We start from the raw sequence: 22,881 nt of genomic DNA, 5'->3' as shown, positions 1-22,881 counted from the left end.
GTTGGGCTCTGTATTAGCCAACAGAATGTTAACAGCTTTACATGGTCGTTTAAACATTTCTTGTCGTGTGTTGTACGTTGCGGACACAGCCCGTTATAAATTTGCTGTTACCAGAATGCCAATGATCAAGTCGTAATGTATTACTTAAGACTCTGTGTAATGTCATAGTAGTGTAGTACTATGGTAGTAAAGTCTTTTTGATGACCAGTACAACGTTCCGCTGGCGGGATTGTGCATATTATGGGGCTACGACAAGTTAGGCACACACACACACACTGATGACGTCACCTGCGCAAATTTGGTATTGGGCTTCCCCATCCATCCAAAATGTTCACACACACCCCGCCCGTCTTGTTTTTTTTTTCGGGGGGTTTTTTGGGGGGACCTTTTTTTTTTTTTTTGGAACGGTTTTTTTTTTCACGCTCGTGCCGCCCCCAGGACCGCCCCTGTTTGTTTATTTGTTAATCCGCACCTCTAAACCCCGTAAGTGTTAAACAAACAGACAAAAAAAAAGTTGCTTTTTTTTTAAATGACGCGCATCACACGAATGTTAACTGAAATAAAATGAAGACAGGTTTGATTTTGGCGAGCTGTTGATTGCTGATTATCTTTACAGGCAGACGTAGATAAACAACTTCAGGTGACATCGTAAGTCACGCAATAATGTTTGCTGAGTAAAGATTGATGAGTGAGTGCAAACTGGAATACTGTGAAAAGAAAAAGGGTTGTGTGATAAATGCTCAAGTGGTGATAATGTACTTCTGAGGCTTGTAGGGAAAAACCTACGAAAAAAAAAGCCTCGGATTAGTACGACTGAGTACGAGTGAAATGTTGCAGGGGAAATAATTTTTTTTTTTTTTAAAGTTAGTATTGAACAGATTTTTGGTGCCTAATTCGGAATTTCTGACTATGGAAGAAATAACCAAAGAAAACTCCGACTCAGAAACTCAAGAAGGTCTCATCAACCCTTGAGTTCGGGAAGTGACATCAAATCTAATTATTATTCAAATTATTTTTACGCCGTTTTGATTGACTGGGCGAACTGCAAATGACTGCCTATAAATAACAGTTTGCTCGTGCGCAGTTACGTCACACTTTTGTCTGCATGGCTCAGTTTCTTTATCGTTTGACTGGACAAAAGGAAAAAATAATAATAATTTGAACGATAAAGCAATTATTTAACTCTGTTTTCACAAAATATGATTTGTAAAGGTGTGACCAATTCAGTTTTTTCATGATTTTGACCTTCTGATTTGATTTGAATCACGATTCATGGTTGGTTTGTTTTCTTGTCCTGTATTTTATAACTGATGCAAATAGTCAATATTCTGTTAACTGTAGGGCTGCTCGATATTGGAAAAAATCAATATCACGATTTTTTCAGTAAATATCGATATCGCGATTTTTAAAACGATATTTATACACCTTTTTTTAAAGCCCTGATCATCAACACCTGAGGCACCGGGCCACATTTTTATAGTACAGGCCTCATAGGCTACCTGTCAACCCTTCCCGTTGTACCCTGAAATGCCTTTTACTTAAACTATTTACTGTGCAAGCGCGTACTTTGCATAGGTCCTATAGCCTGCACAAAGCTCACGTTCTCCTCACTCAACATTTCCGATCACAGAGTTTGGAGCCAGCGCTGGTATTACCAGTGATTACTGCGTAACGTCCACACTGGCTCGTAGCCAGCCAAGGATAAAATCTCTCTCTCACACACACTACAACGTAAGCTTGTGTGTTGTTAAGACACCAACATTAAACACGCACACACACGGACTGGCCATTGGGAGTAGCGGGAGTTTGTGGGCCGGCGGAGAAAAAAAAAAAAAGTTGCGCGCTGGCCTTTAATATGATAAGCAATGTTAACAGTTTCTTTAAGAAACTGTTAACATTGCTTATCATATTAAAGGCCAGCGCGCAACTTTTTTTTTTCTCCGCCGGTACACGTCTTTAGTACTTAAAGAAACTGTTAACATTGCTTATCATATTAAAGGCCAGCGCGCAACTGTTTTGTTTTTTTCTCCGCCGGCCCACGCTGAACCACCGGGAAAACTCCCGCTACTCCCGATGGCCAGTCCGTGTGTGAACACGCACAATATAGAGACAAGTCCTTAAGAATTAACATACATGAAAATAGCTCAGCGGCATGTAAACATTCCCTGAAAGTGTAGGTGGCACTGCGGCTAGATGCTACGTGAAATGGCACAAGGCAAACACCATGCTTCGCTCAGTCAACAGACAAAATCCACGAACCCAGTAGTCCTCCTACTACTGTGGGTTAGTGTTCTGTGGCCAAAAACACCCTATGCACAGTCATTCCAAAACATCCCCACTAGTTGCAGGTTATGTCTCAAATACAGATATGCGTTGTGGATTAAGCGATCTATTTTCAAGCATCAGGCTTCTCTTCCTTCATCTTCCAAATGTGGACTCCGCTATCTTTTTGGCATGTCAGCATTGAAATACCATTTGCAGAGATATTTCACTCGAAAAGTAAAAGCAACACATGATTAGGGCTACATGATTAGCAGGGGGACACCGTTTTAAGCGCACGGAATTTTAAAAACAATGTAATTACATCTGAGTCCGTCTACATCGCGCAATAAACCCGTCCTTAGCAGAACCTACTTCAAAGCATGATGCTAGCTGCAGATGCACAAGTCAAAATCAAATGAACCCAAGTAAACATGCCGCGGCGGGCAACATTAATAACCAAATTGCCTTACCTTAAAATGCTGCCTTGACCGCAGGACGACTCGCAATTATTCCACTTAAATCCACACGGTTTAACACATCTAACACAGCTAGCAAGCTGGATATGTGCTAATATTGTTGTGCTTGTTTTCTTCCGTAGATGCCATTTTTACATTACCCAGTCCCACATCCAAAAATATGACGTAAATATATGTTAATTGTATTATTATAACTATTAGCAAGCAAATCAAACAACATATTAACAAATCAATATATCAAATCACCCGACACGTATGAAAACAGAAGAATTGATTTTTTACTGTTGCGGAGATATCGCGGGAGTAGAATGGATGACGTATGCAAGGCTACGGTGTGCCTTAGGGGACAGAAGGGTTCGTTTTACCTTACTGTCACGTCAATGTTATTGTTGTTTTATTGCCATTGTAGAAATATTGTGCACGTCCCTTTCGACAAATGACAAAAAATCGTTTCATATCGATATTATGAATTTTGATATCGTTTGACACCAATATCGATATCGCGATAAAAATACGATATATTGCACAGCTCTAGTTAACTGTCCACCTAGAAATGTAGCGCAGTTAAAAAAAAAAAAAACTAGTGTTGCCTTTGGAGTCTTTATTCAGATTCCAGTCACTCCACTGACTTTGAACGTATCACGGTTCAGTCGTTTTTGGCGCGTTTTTAATTTTCAAAACGCCAAGAAACAAAAAAAGCAACATGACTTTGGTCTCAGTCTTTTAAAAAGACAGAAATACAGTCTCTTGTGTTAGTGAACCCCACCTCTTGAGACACAACATTCGTTGTCCAGAGAGTACAGAAGGCACTGAGATTGTAAGATTGTAAGAAATGCCGCCAAACTGGGCTTTTAAAAGCCGGCGGCTTCAGGAATTCCGAGTTGCTATAGCAACCACAAACACGGCTGCGTCCACGTAGAGTTCCGGATATCGAATCGAATTTCTAATATCAGTTTTAATTTATGCATCTAGGGTTATCGGGATGAAATTAGGCATCGTTAGTGAATCATGAGTCATTAAATTGTAATTGATTTTTGAATCGCGGATTGAAATGGATCGATTAATCGTCACACCTCTGATAATTTGTTTGTGTCTCTGCCTTCTGCATCGGTAAATAATTAATTGCTCATTACTAACGAATCACGATATTTTGTTCAGCCTCATCCAGTAAATGCTGAATATCTGCTCACGGTATCAACACTGTGTGTGCTGATATTGAACAATTATTCACCAAAGGTGACGTGAATATCGTCTCGGTTATTACTCACTGAGCCTGAAGCGGATAATTGTTTGAGTAGAAATACACACGTGATTATTAAAAAAAAATTGTCTTAAAAAAATTTTCAACCTGTAAGTGGAAAAACGGCGCGGTGCGGACCTGTCGCGTAAAATCCTTTGTTCTGAAATCGATAGACTAAATCCCAACTCCACCTTACCTTTGAATAGTTTTAGACCAAACTTCGGAGCATCTTTGGTGCTTTTTATTTTAGGAACAGCGTTTTCTTTCATCGTTTGTAATCCTTCCTCACTTGCGGTGAAAGCGATCAGCCGCCATTTTGCCGAGTCACTCGAGGTGATTATCGAGAAATAATTCGAACTTCTCAACCAATCAAAGCGCACAATTTTCTATAATCACCTATGTATTTGTACTAGGATGCATGTATTAATCAAAGTACAGACACGTGCTCTTGGTTACGTCGATAAAGCTGACTCTGTGGTTCATTATTCTGAGATAAATATGCTGTACGTCGCTCATCAGTTAACTGACTGGATGGTTGCTAATGGAAAAAAAAAAAGACTAACATGGAGGCGGATATGTTTGGGGTTTTTTTCTGCTTTGTATCAGAGAACAAAACGTGACGCAATTCTGAGTTCCTAGTTGAGTTAAACACAGCATTGACTACAACAGGTTTTCCTACGAATGCTAGCTCCTAGCATTAGGACGAGCCTCATGATGTGATCTTGGTTTACAAAGGTCAAGGTTTTTTTTTTTTTAAGCATCACCTTCATGAAACTGAGCATGTTCCCAAATCTATCTCTCTCTCTTGCTCTATAATTTTGTACGTAAACGCGACTTCCTGATGCTGCGTAGCTTGACGCCTGTGTAGCTAAAAGTGTTTAAAAAAAAAAGATAAAGACGCAGCAGTGGCAAAAGTGATCACATGATCAGACCTGAGGTATTTAGAGGCTGTTGGGTTTGTCACGTCAGTTAATTATTTTTCCGACAGACTGCAGAGAAGTAGATAATTTAAATTCCACACGGTGTCATGTGACCATCATGAAGCAGCCAGTCAGCTGACTCTCGGCTGGTGTTGAGGGGATCATCCACAGACCGTCACTTTCAGGAGACGATCCAAAAACTGTGGCTTAGAGCAGGTGTAAGACGTAAATGTTCGTTTATGAGGACCATTTATAGACAAAAGGGCTATAAAGTGTTACTAAAAAAAAATGGTTATAATGTACCCTGGAGTTTTGTCCTGTGTGTGTGTGTGTCTCTTGTTTGTTTTTGCCTGAGCTGAAAATATGATGAATATTTCATATGTTGCTCTATCATCCTTTTTGTCACATCAGGTCTGTTTGTTCGAGTAGCGGATTTCCTTTGTAGAATCATCACACACGTGTTTTAAATGCTAAAACGTCGGCGTAAACTGTGCACGTCTTTTATTCAGAGAAGCAAAAAGTAAACACTTGTGTTCATTTGAACTCGAAACTACAAAATCATGAACGTTTTACACGGTCGCATGAAGATGTGATGTTTATGTTCGAGCAGTGAAAACTGTTTTCAACACGAAGATAAACTTCATGTCTTTGCGCTACAGTTTAATGTTCTTTATTTATATTACATGGACACGTCCACAAAAAAAAAAAAAGTTAATGAAAAGAATTTTAATTTTGAGCCAGTTTGCCATTTTGACAATGTGGCAGGAAAGCACTCTGGGAGTGAAATATCGGGAATTATTATACATACAGGACACTTTTTTTTTTTTCCATGGAATAAAAACGTATTTGTAGTTTCCTTTCCAGCAAGTTTAGTTTATTTGGTTCAGTAGTATGCAATATTGTTAGCATATCGCTTATCCTACGTGTATTGTGTCACTCTACCCAATGGAGAATGAGCATTGAATATGGTTTACGATGTTGCACGGTTGTCAAGACAACATGTCACACGTCGGAGACGTAAAACGTCTGCACTCACTAGCGAGTGAGTAACTGGGACAATTTGCAAACAAACATGGCCGCCAGGTTTGCTTCGTTACAAAAGATGGAAGATTTTGAAAGAGAAAGCAGGGCTCGACATTAGCACTTGCCCGATGGCCCGGCGGTGTTTTTTTACGTCTTTCGGGCCAGTTCGGGCCACTAAATTTGGCCAAACAGTGGTCCGGGCGGGTCAGTACGTTTTCGATACAAATTAACAAATTTTATTACTCATATTTTACCCAGAATTGTGAAGAAATTGTTCGTAAAATGCACCTTTTTGATACGAGGTCCGCCATCTTTGTTTTCGTCACGCTCCGCTCCGTGGCAGGAGTGTGCCCTCTTCGTGCATCTTCGGAGATGTTCGGCGCTGTTCGGAAGCGACATTTTGGCGGGAAAATCGCATCTTGTAGATGAAGACGGTTGCAGCAAGGAGACTATCAGAACGGTGAAATTCAAATAGAAATATGTTCAAACTCCATGCTCCCCAACCTGGCCAAAGGCCAGGTAAACAGTTTAAATAAGATCGTGCATAAATTAACTATCGGGTGTTAACGAACGGCTTCATTTTGAACTCGGCAGCCAATCAGAGCGCGCGACGTCACTCTCGGTTTACAACTTGCCAAATCGTAAAACAGCATTTCAACACGCGCGCTTTAGCTTCAGATGGTGTACAATCGTTCAGACTTTGTATATTAATATCAAAATTTCAGGATACACTGCCAAGAAATATGGCTACACGTGTATCAACTTTTAGTGATTAAAGAATGAAGTATAAATGTTGGTTGCTATGACTGAAATAGAAGAACAGATAAAATAATGTGGTAAATTAGATCTGATCCCATATATTATATTATTCAAATATCCAAAGATGATGAAATCTATCAAAATAGCCAAACTCGGTCTACATTAGTTCATTACAACAAAAAGAACTATTCTGACCCTCTCTGGTACAGCCAGACCATGCTAAACCCAGTATACCCCCAGTTGCTAGGCTATCTGCTGTTGCCATGGCAACGGTTTATGCAAATGAGCTGAATTTGCAAAAATTTACTACTAGTTCCCCCAAGGACATATCCTGAAAATTTGGTGTGTATATCTTATTAAAAAAATACAACATTTCACCCCTTTGTGGCTCACCTGAGCATACCTGTTAACGAGCTAATTAACAGGTAATTAGGGTTATACCGTAAATCACCCCCGAGCAGGTAAGACTTGGCAAAAATCTCATTAGATTATTCCCCAAAGTCCACCCTTTCAGGAAATGTATGGTTTGTCAATGATTCTCATGATATTTTATTAATTAAGAAATAAAACTTCTTCATGGGCAATAAAAATGCCCATTTAAATCCAGCATGATAAGGGTTAGTGTGCCACCCTCACCTTTCATCCACACTTGGGACTGGCCTGTGTGTGTCTTGTGGCTATTATATAAAGGTGTATTTAAAAAGTTAATTGTACCTCTATTTCTATTAGAATATCTACAGTGGTGAGAATTCAATATCTACAATGTTGAGAATATATGAGCCAAAGTTGAAACCATGACAAAAAAGGGAAATATGTCTACATCACACAGGGTGGGTTACAGGCAAAGCTTATTCTATAAACAAGTTAGTTGCATGGTGAGGCAAAACTTGGCTTATTCTAAAACTTATACAAACAAAAATGTAAAACAGTAATCAAAACGAACAGAGAACAAGAACAAAGGAAATTTTTAAATGTAACTAAGAAATTGATAGAACAAGAAATGCAAACAATAAAATATCAATGTGAACAAACAATAAAGATATAATAATGTTAGCAAAATATGAATAATCTTATTTTCATTAATTTCACCTTAAAATGCACCAGAATGCATGAATATGAATTGAAAAATCAAAATTTTCCAGGGGAGGGCCCCAGGACCCCCCTCTTTGTGCAAGTACCTGCGGTGCTTGCAGCGGCTGCCTGTGGCAGCCGTGGTTCGGGTACCGCGTGCATTCGGGCCACCACATTTTCCATTTGGGCCAGTAACTTTTCAATTCCACTGGCCCAATGGGCCACCAGTGGTAAATGCTTAATGTCTAGGCCTGGAAAGGCATGAACACCTGAAAGGAATGTGTATGTATAATAATGATAATGATGGCTGGCTTTTTTTCTTGATCTATCAGATATATTCCATTCAGCTACTCGTCTTCAATTCGTTCAGGATCATGCTCGCTGAATGGAATACATTATGGAATCAATTTTGTGCCAAAATGTTCATACAATACTTTTGAAATATCAAACAAAAACGACAAATCAAAATACAAAAAAAGTCAATTTTTTTAGACTGGCAAACAAATGATTCGTGTAATCGTGCAAAATGTCAGTCTATTACTCTTCAGAAACCTTTTATTTTTGTTCCACGTCTTTCTCAGTTTTGTTTGACGTAATTTATTTTAGTTGCGATTCCAGCTTTCTCGTTTGCGCTCCCTGTCTTTTTGCTTGCAGTTTTGGCACAAACTTCACGTGTGGGCGGGCTGTCCAGGAATGCATTCCCATTGGGTAACTTGTGTTTGACTGACAGCTCCGCTCAGCCATTCCCTACTCGGATTCTGGCGGACTGTTTGACGAGTGATCGATCCATTGACGGTAAACAAGGATCGAGTGGACTTCAGTGGCGACTATGATATTGAATTTACACTTTGTTGAATTAATTCAATATCATAGTCGCCACTGAAGTCCACTCCATCCTTGTTTACCGTCAATGGATCGCTCACTCGTCAAACAGTCCGCCAGAATCCGAGTAGGGAATGGCTGAGCGTAGCTGTCAGTCAAACACAAGTTAGCCAATGGGAATGCATTCCTGGACAGCCCGCCCACACGTGAAGTTTGTGCCAAAACTGCAAGCAAAAAGTCAGGGAGCGCAAACGAGAAAGCTGGAATCGCAACCAAAATAAATTACGTCAAACAAAACCGAGAAAGACGCGGAACAAAAATAAAAGGTTTCTGAAGAGTAATAGACTGATATTTTGCACGATTACACGAATAATTTGTTTGACAGTCTAAAAAAATTGACTTTTTGTTTTTTTGTATTTTGATTTGTCGTTTTTGTTTGACATTTCAAAAGTATTGTATGAACATTTTGGCACGAAATTGATTCCATAATATATCGGCTATATCTTTACACGACAAGATAAACTTCATATCTTCAAGCCAGGGCGGCACGGTGGTGTAGTGGTTAGCGCTGTCGCCTCACAGCAAGAAGGTCCTGGGTTCGAGCCCCGGGGCCGGCGAGGGCCTTTCTGTGTGGAGTTTGCATGTTCTCCCCGTGTCCGCGTGGGTTTCCTCCGGGTGCTCCGGTTTCCCCCACAGTCCAAAGACATGCAGGTTAGGTTAAGTGGTGACTCTAAATTGACCGTAGGTGTGAATGTGAGTGTGAATGGTTGTCTGTGTCTGTGTGTCAGCCCTGTGATGACCTGGCGACTTGTCCAGGGTGTACCCCGCCTTTCGCCTGTAGTCAGCTGGGATAGGATCCAGCTTGCCTGCGACCCTGTAGAAGGATAAAGCGGCTAGAGATAATGAGATGAGATCTTCAAGCCAGCGTGTGATTTTTTTTTTTTTTTTTTTTTCTTTTTATGATATCGACACATTCACAAACAAAACGTCCCCAAGTTTATCAAAACAAATTTATTATCGATTTCCTCACAAGTGACATGTAGAGATTTATGTCATGGTTTTAGTTCTCCATCTTACGGTCAGGTTCCCTGTGGTGGTACACAAACGTCTTTCATACGTACAATCGCAAAAGCCAGAAAAAAATCAGGTCACCGGAGCTCTGCTATAAAATCACTTTCGATTCATTATACACTACAATATCATGCGACGTTTCATTGTCTAGAAATAAAGGAGTGCATTGTTTGTTTATTTGTTGAATGAACAAACGGCCGAATGCATCGCCCTGTGTAATGCTTACGCGGTCTTTTACGAATTTATTTGTAAATCATTTAGCGAACTCGACCGATTTCTCCCCACTTCGGTGTTATCATGCTAGTTTTGTTGAGAAAGTGTCGTATTAAAACGCGTCCCTTGTACATTGTGTCGTATTTAATTGCCTTTTTTTTTTTTTAAATCACTTTTGGACGCATGTTTTAAAAAATAATTATCACAGATGTGACCCAGTGAATCGAATCCCGTCCAAATAGGGCTAGTGAGCGAAATATTTTTAAATATCGTTACCCTAAACACGTAAGGTCGATATGATACCGTACGGTTAGCCACCGTGTTTGATCACACCAGTACAGTTTCCAAAATACCGACTAAAATACGTTTATCTGTTACCATTCTTTCTTTTTTTTACATGATCAGCTGCTTTACTTTTAAGGCTTCATGCTTTTCGCAAAACTCCTCAAATCTGGCTCCGTGTTTTCAGCGTGGGATTCAGGGTTCGGGTCGCAACCACACCAAGGTTGTTTAATGTGTAACCGTTGCAAATGATGCTTCTGATATACATGACAGAACGTATCACAACTACAATTGAAGCCTTTCCTGGCTCACTGAAGCGCAATAAACATAGAAACAACTACTTTAGTGGTCAAAACAAGACGGGCGACATGTTGTTTTGTGTGCAAGACTTCTTCCGGCTCAGTTTGAGAATTCGCACTTCACCGTTCCTGCGGCTGTTCTTGGGGAGGGGGTGTATTTGTGCTTGTACTTGGTACATACTGAGGACCGGAACACTTTTTTTTAACCAACAGATAACAGTTAGGACATTTTTGGGAAGTGAGGACACTTCAGCTGGTCCTCACTACTTCTGTTTTGAGGGTGACGACTTTTTTCAGTTTTAGGGTTCAGGTGGAGGTTAGGGGTGGGGTAGGGGGTAGGTATTTAACTGTGAGGATTAAATTTGGGTAAGGGCTAAGAGGGAATGCGTTATGTCAGTGAGTGTCCCCATAATGATAATACAAGAACATGTGTGGTTTAACAAGATCATCTCTTGTGTAACACTAATGACTTCCCAGTTTGAGACTTGAGCGGACCGCACTCGATGCCAATACACAGGCCAGGCATGAAGTGTTAACCTGTTTGGTCAGGAGACACCCAGGCATTGTGCACACTTCCTTGTGTATCATAAAAAGCCCTACTTTACATTCCCAACCTTTGTATACGCAGTACAGGACGAGCCTAACTGGCAGCATGTCCTGAACCAAAACCAAAAGTCGAAGTGTGCGAGCCTTCGTGTCGCTTTGTCTCGTTGCTGTATTGGAGTCGAGATTGGAGCCGAGATGTCTGTGATCTCCCCAAAGCCCTTTTATCTTTTGTGCTGAGAGGAAGAACTTTGTTTCTATCAAGATTTTAAGCAAATGTATATCATGAAAACATTACAGCTGTCTGTGTTCGGCTTACGAGCTCACAGAGAGCGAGCTGGTCTCGGGATACGTTAATACCTGTAGTCTATACACTTCGATTAGTTCCGGTAATAACATAGGGCTGGGCGATATGGAGAAAAAAATATCTCGATATATTTTTGCTATATCTCGATATACGATATATATCTCAATATCTATGCAGGAAAAACAACCCCCAAAAAACAGACACACCAAATTCAGCAAGGTGTACCTGTAAATGGTTGAACAGGTTCGTGTTGCTCGACGCTTTGGTTGCCACCAATTTCTTGCATTCCCGGCAGTAGACCTCTTTCTGTTGTTCGTCCGACGGTTTAAAACCAAAATATCTCCATATAATGGAGCCATTTGTCCTTTTTTTTGGTACGAGTTCTGCCGCCTGTGGGCGCCGCCATGTTGAATGAGTTAACACGCCACCTACACGCGAGGGGAGGGGGTACAAACGCAAGAAGGAGGCGGGGCGGGCAGCACCATAGCACAGTGAAGGAAATTAAGCACAGTGGCGAAATCGTATTAATTTAGAGCATTATCTCGATATATACGATATGCCAAAATCTTTTTTGTGTTCATAAAACATATCGATATATCGCAAATCTCGATATATCGCCCACCCCTAGTATAACATAAAGACAACACGTACTGAAGAACAAAACTTACCTGAGACGCCTTGTAGGACTTTTTTTTTTTTTCCCCAAACATGTTCAATGCTACGCCCTCACTTGGAGCACACTACTTGTGTGTCATCAACAAAACTGATAAACGAAACGGTAAATTCAAGCATAGCAGGGTATTTTATTAACTCGGCGTTAGTCACCGTGAACGATATTTCAGCAGAGAAGATAATTGAATAATTTGAATTCAATAAGGCTGAGCTGTTGCCGTGGCGTTACATAGCGTACGGTCCACAATTCAGTTAAATCGTATCTCCTCCATCAGTTGTCCATGGATTTCCATCGCGATCGTTTGTTTGAAAGAACTCATCACTCCGCACAAAACTTGGTGGTTTTGTCAGGTTTTTTTTTTTTTTTTTGGCTAACGAGTTACTAATCAGGCCAAATTAACAAATTTTCCAGGCCTCTCGCAAGAATTGTATCTCCTCTCGGATTTCTCATCCGTTTCCAGTTCTGATCGATGTTTTGGGTTGAGCTTCCCTCGAGGAACAAAACTTGGCCATTTGTTTGCTGATTTTCCTCTTATCCAGAATTTGTTTACAACTTTGTTTATTTTCAGTTAAATCGTACCTCGTCTCTCCTTCAGTTCTCAACGGGTTTCAGTTCTGATTGTTTTGTTTGAAAGAACTCGACCTTCTGCACAACACTTGGTCACTGCATTGTCAAATTTTTGCGAACGAACTGCTAATTAGGTCACCTTAACGAATTTTGGGACTTCTTATTAGAATTGTATTTCCTCTCTGATTTCATTTCTCATCCGATTTCAGTTCTGATCGATGTTTTGGGTAGATCTTTGCTCAGGGAGCAAAACTTTGGTCGTTTGTTGACTTTCCTGTTGTAAACAATTTATTTTCATTTAAGTCATATCTCCTCCCTCAGTTCTCAATGGATTTCGGTTCTGATTGTTTTATTTGAAAGAACTCGACCTTCTGCACACACTTGGTCGTTGTACTGTCTTTTTTTTTTTTTTTTTTTTCTTGGCTCACAAATTAGTAATTAGGCCAGCGTAACACATTTTCTTCTGACTAGAATTGTATCTCCTCTCGTTTATCATGCGGATTCAGTTCTGATCGATGTTTTGGGTCGATCTTCTCTTGGGGAACAAAATTTAGTCCTTTGTTGATGTTCCTGTTGTAAACAGTTAGTCGTGGAGGTTGGTCCTCTCTCTCACAGTCACGTTTCAGTTCTGTTTTGATGTTTTGGTCATCATGGATGTTTTGATGGCAGGCCAGATGAGCTGTTGCGTCCTCGACATTCTGGTTTGTCAGAATCACGATGTTTGTTACTCACACACCCATGTTTCCTCTAAGTCACAGAGTTCTTGGCAAGAACGTTAAGCTTGTTGAAATCATTCTCGTCCAGGTGACTCAGAGCAGGATCATTGAGAAACTCTCGAGTCAGTAACTCCAACTAAACCTCTCTACACCTTTGTATTGTTATTGTATTTAATTAACTTGCTAGTCAAGTTAACACTGTGGTTCTGCAACACTTGAATTTCACATGACCGTGCAGTTTGTTGCTGTGGTATTCTGGTGCAACATGTGTGTGTGCACGCGCACGTCATGAAAACCCTTTTGGTTTGAACAGTCATTGGAAATGAAACGAAAATGAAAGCAGCAAGAGCGAGTTAATAAAGCAGGCAAACGTACATGGAAATAATGGAGGTGCTTGACTCGTGCCAGAAGATGGCTACGTATCCGACCTGCATTTGTCAAGCTCGAGATCTCCAAGAGCAACATTTTTACAACACCAACAGAGTTTTGTCCACAACCCAAGGATCCACAAGTCAGAAACAGCCAAGTTTGGGTTTTCCAGACCTCTACTAAAAATCAGTCCAAATAAAAACCAAGGTTCGAGGATCTTGTATATGGTGTAGATCTTCTCACAAAGTGGCATCTGGTTGGTTAATTTTTGCGGTTAAATTAAACGTGTATATACATTCTGACCTTTTAAACTGTGGTTCCTGTAGTTTCATTTTTTCCCCCCCTTTAATGAGTCACTGGATCTGAAACCGGTTTCTGTTTGTTTTTAACAGTTTGTCATAAACCAGTTGATCCAGCAGCCATATTGTTTCCATCCCAGTATTGACCCAGTTCATTAAAAACAGAGTTAGAGTGAAAACCAATCTTGTATAACAGTGTAGGATTCATACAGCTTAACGAGACCGTTGATCAGGTGTATCGTGTACACTACAGTTTAATATTTTATATTAGAATATGAAAATGCGTCCTGTTAAATATCAGTACCTGGACAAAACTCCGACTCTTCTTAATGAGTCTGTAGCACTTTGCATGCAAACAAAACTGTGGTGAAAAACTTGCTGTGCGTACATGGCAAAATACTTTTTTCTAAATTCACAATTTAATCTTAATAACGTTAAATAGACACTGCTTAATTTGTTTTAAAAAGAAAGTGAATTATTGACCACACGAGACAGCGAGGCCTTTTTAATGGCGACAGTTGAAGCAGAGGGTGTCAAAAGTTTAATTCTCCATGAACGCTGTGACATTGACGCTGCTGTAAAGTAATGTATTTTGATCAGGTGTCTTGTTTAATGCATACGTTCTACAGCATCATCACGTTATAACCTACGGAGTGGACACGTATCGTGAACAGGAAGCCATTTTCAGTTTGACGAAGTTAACTCGGGGGTTTTTCTAGAAAAATGTAGTATGAGGGCGCTCACCATGGCGAGGGAGCGCCGCCGTGCAAAGCCTTTGAAAAATCGAGGCTACAATGGGGCATTCTGAGGCTATCTGAGAGGGAAATTGTAACAAATTGTTTGTCTGTCAACATTTAAAAAGAAAATAAAACTTTGTCACAAACAACACTTAATTCAAATTCTAATACCTCATAATTCAAATTACACATAATACTAATTCCTCATGATTCAAATTGAAATTTATAATTCAAACTCAAATGAATCAAACTTACAAAGTATTAAACATTCACCAGAGAAATCTGTCGTTTTCTTATACTAGAATAAGGTAGGGTTAGTTGTTCAAAATGGGGAAAAAAAAAATTCCAGAGCAAAATTCTTTAAAAGGAAACTAAAAAAGCAAACGTTGTAAAGTTGGAATCCAACCCAAATCACAAAGGTTGAAACCATGCAAAAAATGTAAGCGCGCTTTAAAAAAATAAATAAATAATTTCCTGGAACTCGGTCTTTTTCTCATTTTGCTTTTCCACTGAACACTCGGCGCTTCATCAGAGCAAGACATCTGGTCTTCGTTCATCACAGGTTCCGCGACGCCGCTGTCACAGCGCTCAGTTGGCGCGTGCTTCAGTGAGCGCTACAACTTTAATGAGCTTCAATCGGCGGCATGGACCGATCCCTCGATTGTCGCGATCTCGCCATCGGAAACATCTTTATCCGCTTTGTGACAGAAAAAAGAAGTAATCATCTTCTGTCCCAGACAGTCTTTGGCTTTCTTCTGTTTCGTGACGTGGGATGACATCTTTAAATGCCCGAGTGTCAACAAAAACAACTCGCAAACAACTTCTGTCAAAAGCTCCCGCGCCGGTGGGTGAAGGGTCATTCAGTCTCGAGAAATCTCGCTATAGACCCTTTTCAGTCACATGACCTTCGTAAACGTGACCACCATTTTGGACATGTAGCGGACTTCGGCTCGAATTGGTTTGAATGCGAGGAAGGCGACAAACGGAGAACATACAAGAAAAAGGAGCGAGATGCAGAAAACACCTTCGCTATCCAGCGACGTAGGGCATTTACAGGGCGAGCAGAGGGAGAAATAACAACAGTAACGACACATTAGCAACGCCGTACAGAAATAACGGTTTATGGCACAGACCCTTTCGGTTCTCGCTCATCTAGCTGCTACAATGACTGCTTAGACTGCAACAATAATACCTAACACACATTTAAGTATCCGTCGTAAAGACGTGAAACTCGTCGAGTGACGAGTGTGTTCATTGATAAGCTAACACAATCTAAAAGTAGACATACCATCACACTGCCCTGGCGCTGTGTACAGTTTACCTTCTATGGTTTGTGCACTCACTATTTGCCATTACTTTCTCCAACCGTTGTTACAGATTACAGGGAACGGCCTGGATTTAAGAGACAAATACATGTTCCTCTTATTTTGAACACTTATTTGTAGGCAGTGCTTAATTTGTAAAGTGGGAGGTCCCGGAGCGCAGAGGATGAGCGGCTCCGGTGCGGAAAAAAAGAGGGGGGAGGGGGGTGCGGCGCGGCGCTTCTGGGCATGTTTTGTAATAACACTGCAAATTAAGTTCATCTGCAGATATTTTGTGGATGTCGTTTCATGAGAGAAATCACCAACAAGGCAGATATCAAAATCAGACATTAACATTAAATAAACTTGCATTTTTTTATTTAATTATTTGTTTGGGTTTTTTTTTTTGTTACATAGTCAAAAGAGGTGTCGGATCACCGGATCCAGTGTAAATAGCTGCCGGAGCCAACGCCCGAGGTTCCGGAGCGCGCTCCAGCTTGCTCCCCCTCAAATTAAGCGCTGTTTGTAGGACACTGCCAATGATCTGTCCTACAGTCTACCAACAGTAAAGGAACACAACGCTAGCTAATGTCGTTAGCTAATAGCTACTACAGAAGAACAAAGAGGTTACAATGGGTTATTTTAGCCTATTTGGTTACACACTCGCCGCCACAGAATGTTAACAGCAATGTAATGCCTTTTCTGGCTAATTTTATTCGTCTTACCTCCAACAAAGTGGTCACTGCACGAGCGCTGCCAATCTGTTAATGGCCGCTATCCATCTTCTCCGTCGGGATCTGATAAAATGATAAACCTTGCCTTGTTTGTTGATGGTTACTACATCCAGGTGCACAACAATATAGTGGCATGATGGAAGTCTTGCTGAAAGTAAACACTTTCTTTGCTGCCGTTCCTCAATGCTGGCTGTGGTAAACTACTGGTAGTACATGTCCAAAATGGCGGCTGCGTTTGTCGTGACGTCACGTGAAAAGGGTCCATACAAGTCAGCTGACCTTGTATGTAACCCATGTCAAATCTCGCGAGAGCAGCTGCAACAAGTAAACAACTAAACAACATGACGCCTTAGTCTGGAAAACGCTAATTCGGATCGTTTTTGCACTGTCTGGCGGTGTATCTACTATGATTGGAATATTTTTGGAGTAATTATAATGTATTTGATGATCAGACACATTGTCACGTGGTGTTGCTGGGATGTTTTCACGGAGAAAAGATCGTTTTGAGAAAGATTGCATGTTGTGCAGTAGCATATAAGTGCATGGCCTAAGTGTGACTTGGGATTCAATTGGCATTTCGGTAAGAGGGCGCAGCGCCCCTGTTCCCCGGTTTAGACGAAAGCTTGTTAACTTGTCATGGCGATACTGGAATTACAATGATTCAACTGAACTCAACAGTCAAAATTATACACGCGGAAAGTTCTGCAGTGTCTTAACTTGCTAAAGCCGAGGCCTCTTAACTTCCTGTTAGTGATTTGACTACAGCTCGTAGCTTCTCTGTGCACAACATAAGGGTTTGTTTGACACTCAGCTTATTGGATTGGCCAACACACAGTACAGTGGAAAAGTCCAAGGAACTCCGTGCGGATCTGAGAAAGAGGATCGTAGATTTACACACTCGGGAATGTCTCCTGGAGCCGTTTCTAAACGATTACAAGATCGGTTCAAACAGTTGTATCCAAGTACGCAAGATCTTGGGAGGTGAAGCCACTTTACTGGAAGAACATCCAAACTTTCACCCCGAGCTGAGAGGGAATTGGTTCAGGAACCACCAAGAAACAGTCCTGCCATGAACTGGAAGCTGCTGGAACACTGTCTACAGCTAAGTGAGATTTACATCACCACGGACTGAAAGGCTGCCATCCAAGAAAGAAGTTCCTGCTCCAAAATCAGCACCTTCAAGCTCGAATAAAGTTTCCAGCTGACCACATGGATAAAGAAAAAGCCTTCTGGAAGATATTTTTGTGGTCAGATGAGACGGAGTTGTTTGGCCACAGTGACCGGAGGTACAGAGGAACCCTGGACTAACTGTGAAGCACGGTGGTGGTAGCAGCAGCATCATACTCTGGGGCTGTTTGACTGCCAGTGGAACTAGTGCATTGATGACTTTCACATACCCATAATGCTTTGCGTCTTGGGGGGTAACCAGGTGCTATATTTGTTTACTAATTCAGATAACCTCAATCATAACTTCGAATTCACATGGGGTTAAAAAAAACAATACTTTTTTCCTGATTTAAAGTTGTGTAGAATACCTAAAGAAGCTAAGCGTCAAAGCGTGGTTAGACACTGTCAGAATTTTACACCGACCGACAACACGCGACTGTGTTCTGCACACTTCGGTGTTGGAGTAAAGTCTGATGATCCCAGTCACGAAGCCGACAACCCGTCTGTCTTTGGGTTTAGTCGTAAAAAATGTGAAAAACAAGGACAAGTCAAAGAACTGAAAAGGACGACTTTATTGAAGGATCAACTCCCAAAACAAAGCACAAACAATGCAGTGTCAGTAAACTGACATGTCCTTCCCCTTTTCGTGTTTCTGTAGGTCGATCGAATGGGGTGTTTGACCCTGTCGTCCGAACAGCTTCTTCTAACAGCCCAAAGATTGTTATAATCCAGTAGCACGAGTTCAAATCTGTGAAGATCAAAATCAACTTAAAAAATAAATCTGACAGTTCTGTTGTGTTTACAGTATTTACTCGACTGAGTGGATTCCATGCTTATGTTCCCGTGGACGAAGCGTTTTGTATTTTCTTACGGCTTTTTCATCGTAACCAGCACCCAGCAAAAACCACTTCACTGTGGATTCTTCTATCATCAGTGTCGATCTTTCTTTCTCAGCTCTTCTGCCGATCTTTTAAGTTGCACAGGTCAGTAATTGTTGGAACACCAGTGCTGACAGACGGAGAAGGCTGCTGACTCGCTGTCGCCCGAAGCAGAGATGTTCAAAGCGCCCGATACGATATTTACAGGCGCTTTTTTACCGATTGATTTCTCGAAGTCCACAGAAAAGGCTCTGCAAATTTCTGTAAGCTTTGGTTTAGTTAGTTTTGACACTTCTTTGAAGGTTTGAGGGAGATTTAAATTTGCTGTCCATGTGCAACGCTGTGCTGTTTTAGCTTGTTTATATTTTGGTGTCGTGTGTCCCCCCCCCCCCCCCCCCCCCCCCGCGTAAAGCATTATGGGTAATGTGAAAGTAGTCAATTGAACAAAGTGGATGGAGTAATGAATAACCTCATAATTCTTCAGCATAACCTCAAATAGAGCCCTGCACTCCCGTGGGAGTCCCGTGGGACCCGATGCAAAGCAGTGCGGCGCGGGACAAATTTTGAAAGCTCATTGCGGGCGGGAGGGGGAGTGCACAATGCGGGAGCAGGCGGGAGAGGTGATAAGCTGCAGTCCCGCTAACTAAAAGCGTGTTTAAAATAAAATTTATAAATTATTAATTTATGTCTATCATATATAAATTGTGCTGGATTTTATTTAGCATTAATAAAAACATTTTAAGATGCCTAAATTTGCGGATGTGGTCTAATCTCGCGTACGTTTCCGATTCCTTTCCGCTCTTCCGTGTTTGAGATCTCTGATCATGGCAGAAGAGCAGAGCTCCTCTAGTGAAGCTCACAGTGCTTCAGAAGTAAGTGCTGCTTTAAAAAGAGGTACATTGCTTGAAACGCACCCCTGAACGTGAGCTGTAGATATTTATGCTCAAATCCACTCAAAGTAGGGGGCGGGGCACCATCACGCTGTGTCTTTAAATTATATTAATTTCTTATAGGCCTACTTGTATTTCCTAGAATGTAAATGTGAGGAGTGACATATAAGCTATGTGCAATGTATAATATTCTTAATATCCACTGTAGATGTTGGTAGGTGTGTTGGGTATCTCTGTAAAGCCTCAGCTGCGCATGCCGCCTGGCAACGCGCACCCTCGCCAAGTGCGCTAGGTGAAGGATCGGTCAGTGAAGAGCCCAGCTAAGCTCAGCATGTTTAATTCCCCAAGCCAATGACAAGAACTTCCGTGAGAAATAACGCGAACGTCTGCATCATGCGGGATTTGTGGGCGGGAGCGGGACAAAATATGGCAGGCGGGAGCGGGACTGAAAATCATAATTCTTTGCGGGAGCGGGACTGTACAATGCAGGACTGAAAATTCTGTCCCGCACAGACCTCTAACCTCAAACCATCAGAAACTTCAACACAACTGAGTGTTCCAACCCGACCATGACCCCAAACACACATCAGAGCTGGTTGTGGAGGGTAAAGGAAGATAACATTCAGCTTAAAACAAGTCCTGACTTCAACCCAATCATAAATATATGGACTGTGTTTAAAAGTCAGGTCTGTTCCAGGAAAAATGCACATTTAAATGAGCTTTATAAATTCTGACCGAAGCTTGTTGATGGTGAACTTGCTAAGGGACATTTAACCAAATATTTGGTGTGCTGTATGTACAGTTCTGGTCAGAAGTTTACATACAGTGACATGAATGTCATGGCAATATTTGGGCTTTCAGTAATTTTCTTTGAACTGTTCTTTTTCTGTGGCAGAATGATTGTACAGCATACAGCTTTAATAAAAAAAAACACTACAATTTGGTGCACAAGTTTTAATTTTCTTTGGGTTTTCTGAAATCAACACAGGGTCAAAATTATACATGCAGCACACCTAATATTTGGGTAAAATGTCTTTTCGCAAGATTCACCTTGACCAAACATTTTTTGTTTACCATGAGCAAGCTTCTGGCAGAATTCTGGTTGGATATTTCACAACTCTTCATGGTAGAATTGGTAGAGTTCAGTTTGTTTGTTTTTTTCTTGGCATGGACTCAACTTATAAGCCCGGTCCATATATTTTCAATAGGGTTGAAGTCAGGACGTGTTTTAAGCTTGATGTTCACCTGCTTTATCCTCCACAACCAGCTCTGACGCGTGTTCGGGTTCATTGTCCTGTTGTAACTCCCAAGTCGTGTTGAATTTTCTGATGGTTTATGCTGAAGAATTCTAAGGTCATCCTCCTCCTCCATTATTCCATCCACTTTGTGCAATGAACCAGTTCCACTGGCAGCAAAACAGCCCCAGAGCATGATGATCCTACCACCACCACCAGCTGGTACAGTGTCTGTACACGGTGGTCATTGTGGCCAAACAACTCAATCTTTGACCATACAGCTTTCGTCTAGAAGGCTTTTTTTTTCTTTGTCCGTGTGGTCAGCTTCAAACTTCAGTTAAGCTTGAAGGTGTCAATTTTGGAGCAGGGGGTTATTTCTTGGATAGCAGCCTCTTGGTCCATGGTGATCTGAACTGTAGACAGTGATCCATCAGCTTCCAGTTCATGGCAGGGCTGTGCCATGGTGGTTCCCAGGTTGTTCCTGACCGTCCGAACCAATTTCCTTTCAGCTGAGGGTGACAGTTTGGGTTTTCTTGAAGCAAAGTGGCTTGGCAAAGTAACTACACCTCACAATAACTTGCATACAATTGTTTGAACTGATCTTGGAATTTGCAGTTGTTTAGAAATGGCTCTAAGAGACATTCTGGAGTTGTGTACATCTGCGATCCTCTTTCTCAGATCTGCACTGAGCTCCTTGGACCTTCCCATTTTACTGTGCTGGTCAATCCAATGAGTGCTGTAAACAAACCCTTTTTATGAAGGCACAGAGAAGCTACCAGCTGGAGTCAATCATGATCACTAACAGGAAGTGAAGAGACCTCGGCCTTGGCAAGATAAGAGACATTTTGGAAGTTTCAGCACCTCTGAATTAATAATCTAAGTGAGCATATGTAAATTTTTGACCCTGTGTTGATTTCAGAAAACCCAAAGAAAATTAAAACTTGTGCACCAAATTCTAGTGTGTGTTTTTTTTTTTTTTTTTTTAATTAAAGATACATGCTGTACAATCATTCTGCCACAGAAAAAGAACAGTTCAAAGAAATGACTGAAAGCCCAAGTATTGCCATGACATTCAGATCCAAGATGACATTCATGTTACTGTATGTAAACTTCTGACCACAACTGTATAATTTTGACCGTGTATTAATTTCAGAAAACGCAAAGTAAATGAGAACTTGTGCACCAAATTTTCTTTTTTTCTGTTAATGGTGAATGTTGTACAATCGTTCTGAGAGAGAAAAAGAACAGTTCAGAGAAAAATCACTAAACCCGATACTGCCATGATGTTCGTGTTCGTGTCTATATACAGACTTGTGACCTCCAGCTGTATATACGAATACGAACGTAGCATCTGACGAAACCTCTGAATGTGTCTTTGCAGGCAGACAAACGAGCTCATCACAATGCGCTGGAGCGCAAACGCAGGGACCACATCAAAGACAGCTTTCACGGCCTCCGAGACTCGGTGCCTGCCTTACAGGGCGAAAAGGTCAGTACACACCACGACTGTCACTTCCTCCTCCGCTGAGTCATTTGAATACGAACACGAGATCGTTATCATGACGTTCTCTACAAACAAAAAAAACAATGTTTTTAATTAATAAAAACACAATGCTGATCAAATATCGTTTAATCCTGTTTTAGGTACTTGATTTAATAATTACTTGACTAATTAGCAACAGGGTAATTTTGATAGCTTTAGTATTTAAAGGAATGTTATTGTGATTCATGTGTTTAATAGGTGTGTAACAATTTGGTCAATTCACGATATTGAGTTCACGATACTGTTTTCCCTGATGTGGTGTGGTTTTTTTTTTTTTTAATTTGAGGGGAAAAAATCCCTCTGGGCGGCACGGTGGTGTAGTGGTTAGCGCTGTCGCCTCACAGCAAGACGGTCCTGGGTTCGAGCCCCGGGGCCGGCGAGGGCCTTTCTGTGTGGAGTTTGCATGTTCTCCCCGTGTCCGCGTGGGTTTCCTCCGGGTGCTCCGGTTTCCCCCACAGTCCAAAGACATGCAGGTTAGGTTAAC

The 22,881-nt window shown here is 41.2% G+C and overlaps 1 protein-coding gene across 2 annotated transcripts in view; it reads left to right on the top strand.

Annotated features, from left to right (window-relative positions):
• Positions 1-22,881, top strand: part of max (myc associated factor X) — a 31,553-nt gene that overhangs the window by 3,382 nt on the left and 5,290 nt on the right. For both annotated transcript variants that reach the window (XM_060915785.1, XM_060915786.1), the window contains one exon: positions 22,236-22,343. In XM_060915785.1, coding sequence (XP_060771768.1) covers positions 22,236-22,343 — 108 coding nt within the window. The remainder of the gene's footprint in view (positions 1-22,235; positions 22,344-22,881) is intronic.

Source organism: Neoarius graeffei, chromosome 3 (assembly GCF_027579695.1).
Source record: "Neoarius graeffei isolate fNeoGra1 chromosome 3, fNeoGra1.pri, whole genome shotgun sequence".
NCBI classification, from domain to species: domain Eukaryota; kingdom Metazoa; phylum Chordata; class Actinopteri; order Siluriformes; family Ariidae; genus Neoarius; species Neoarius graeffei.
This window is presented reverse-complemented; position numbering and strand designations above follow the sequence as displayed.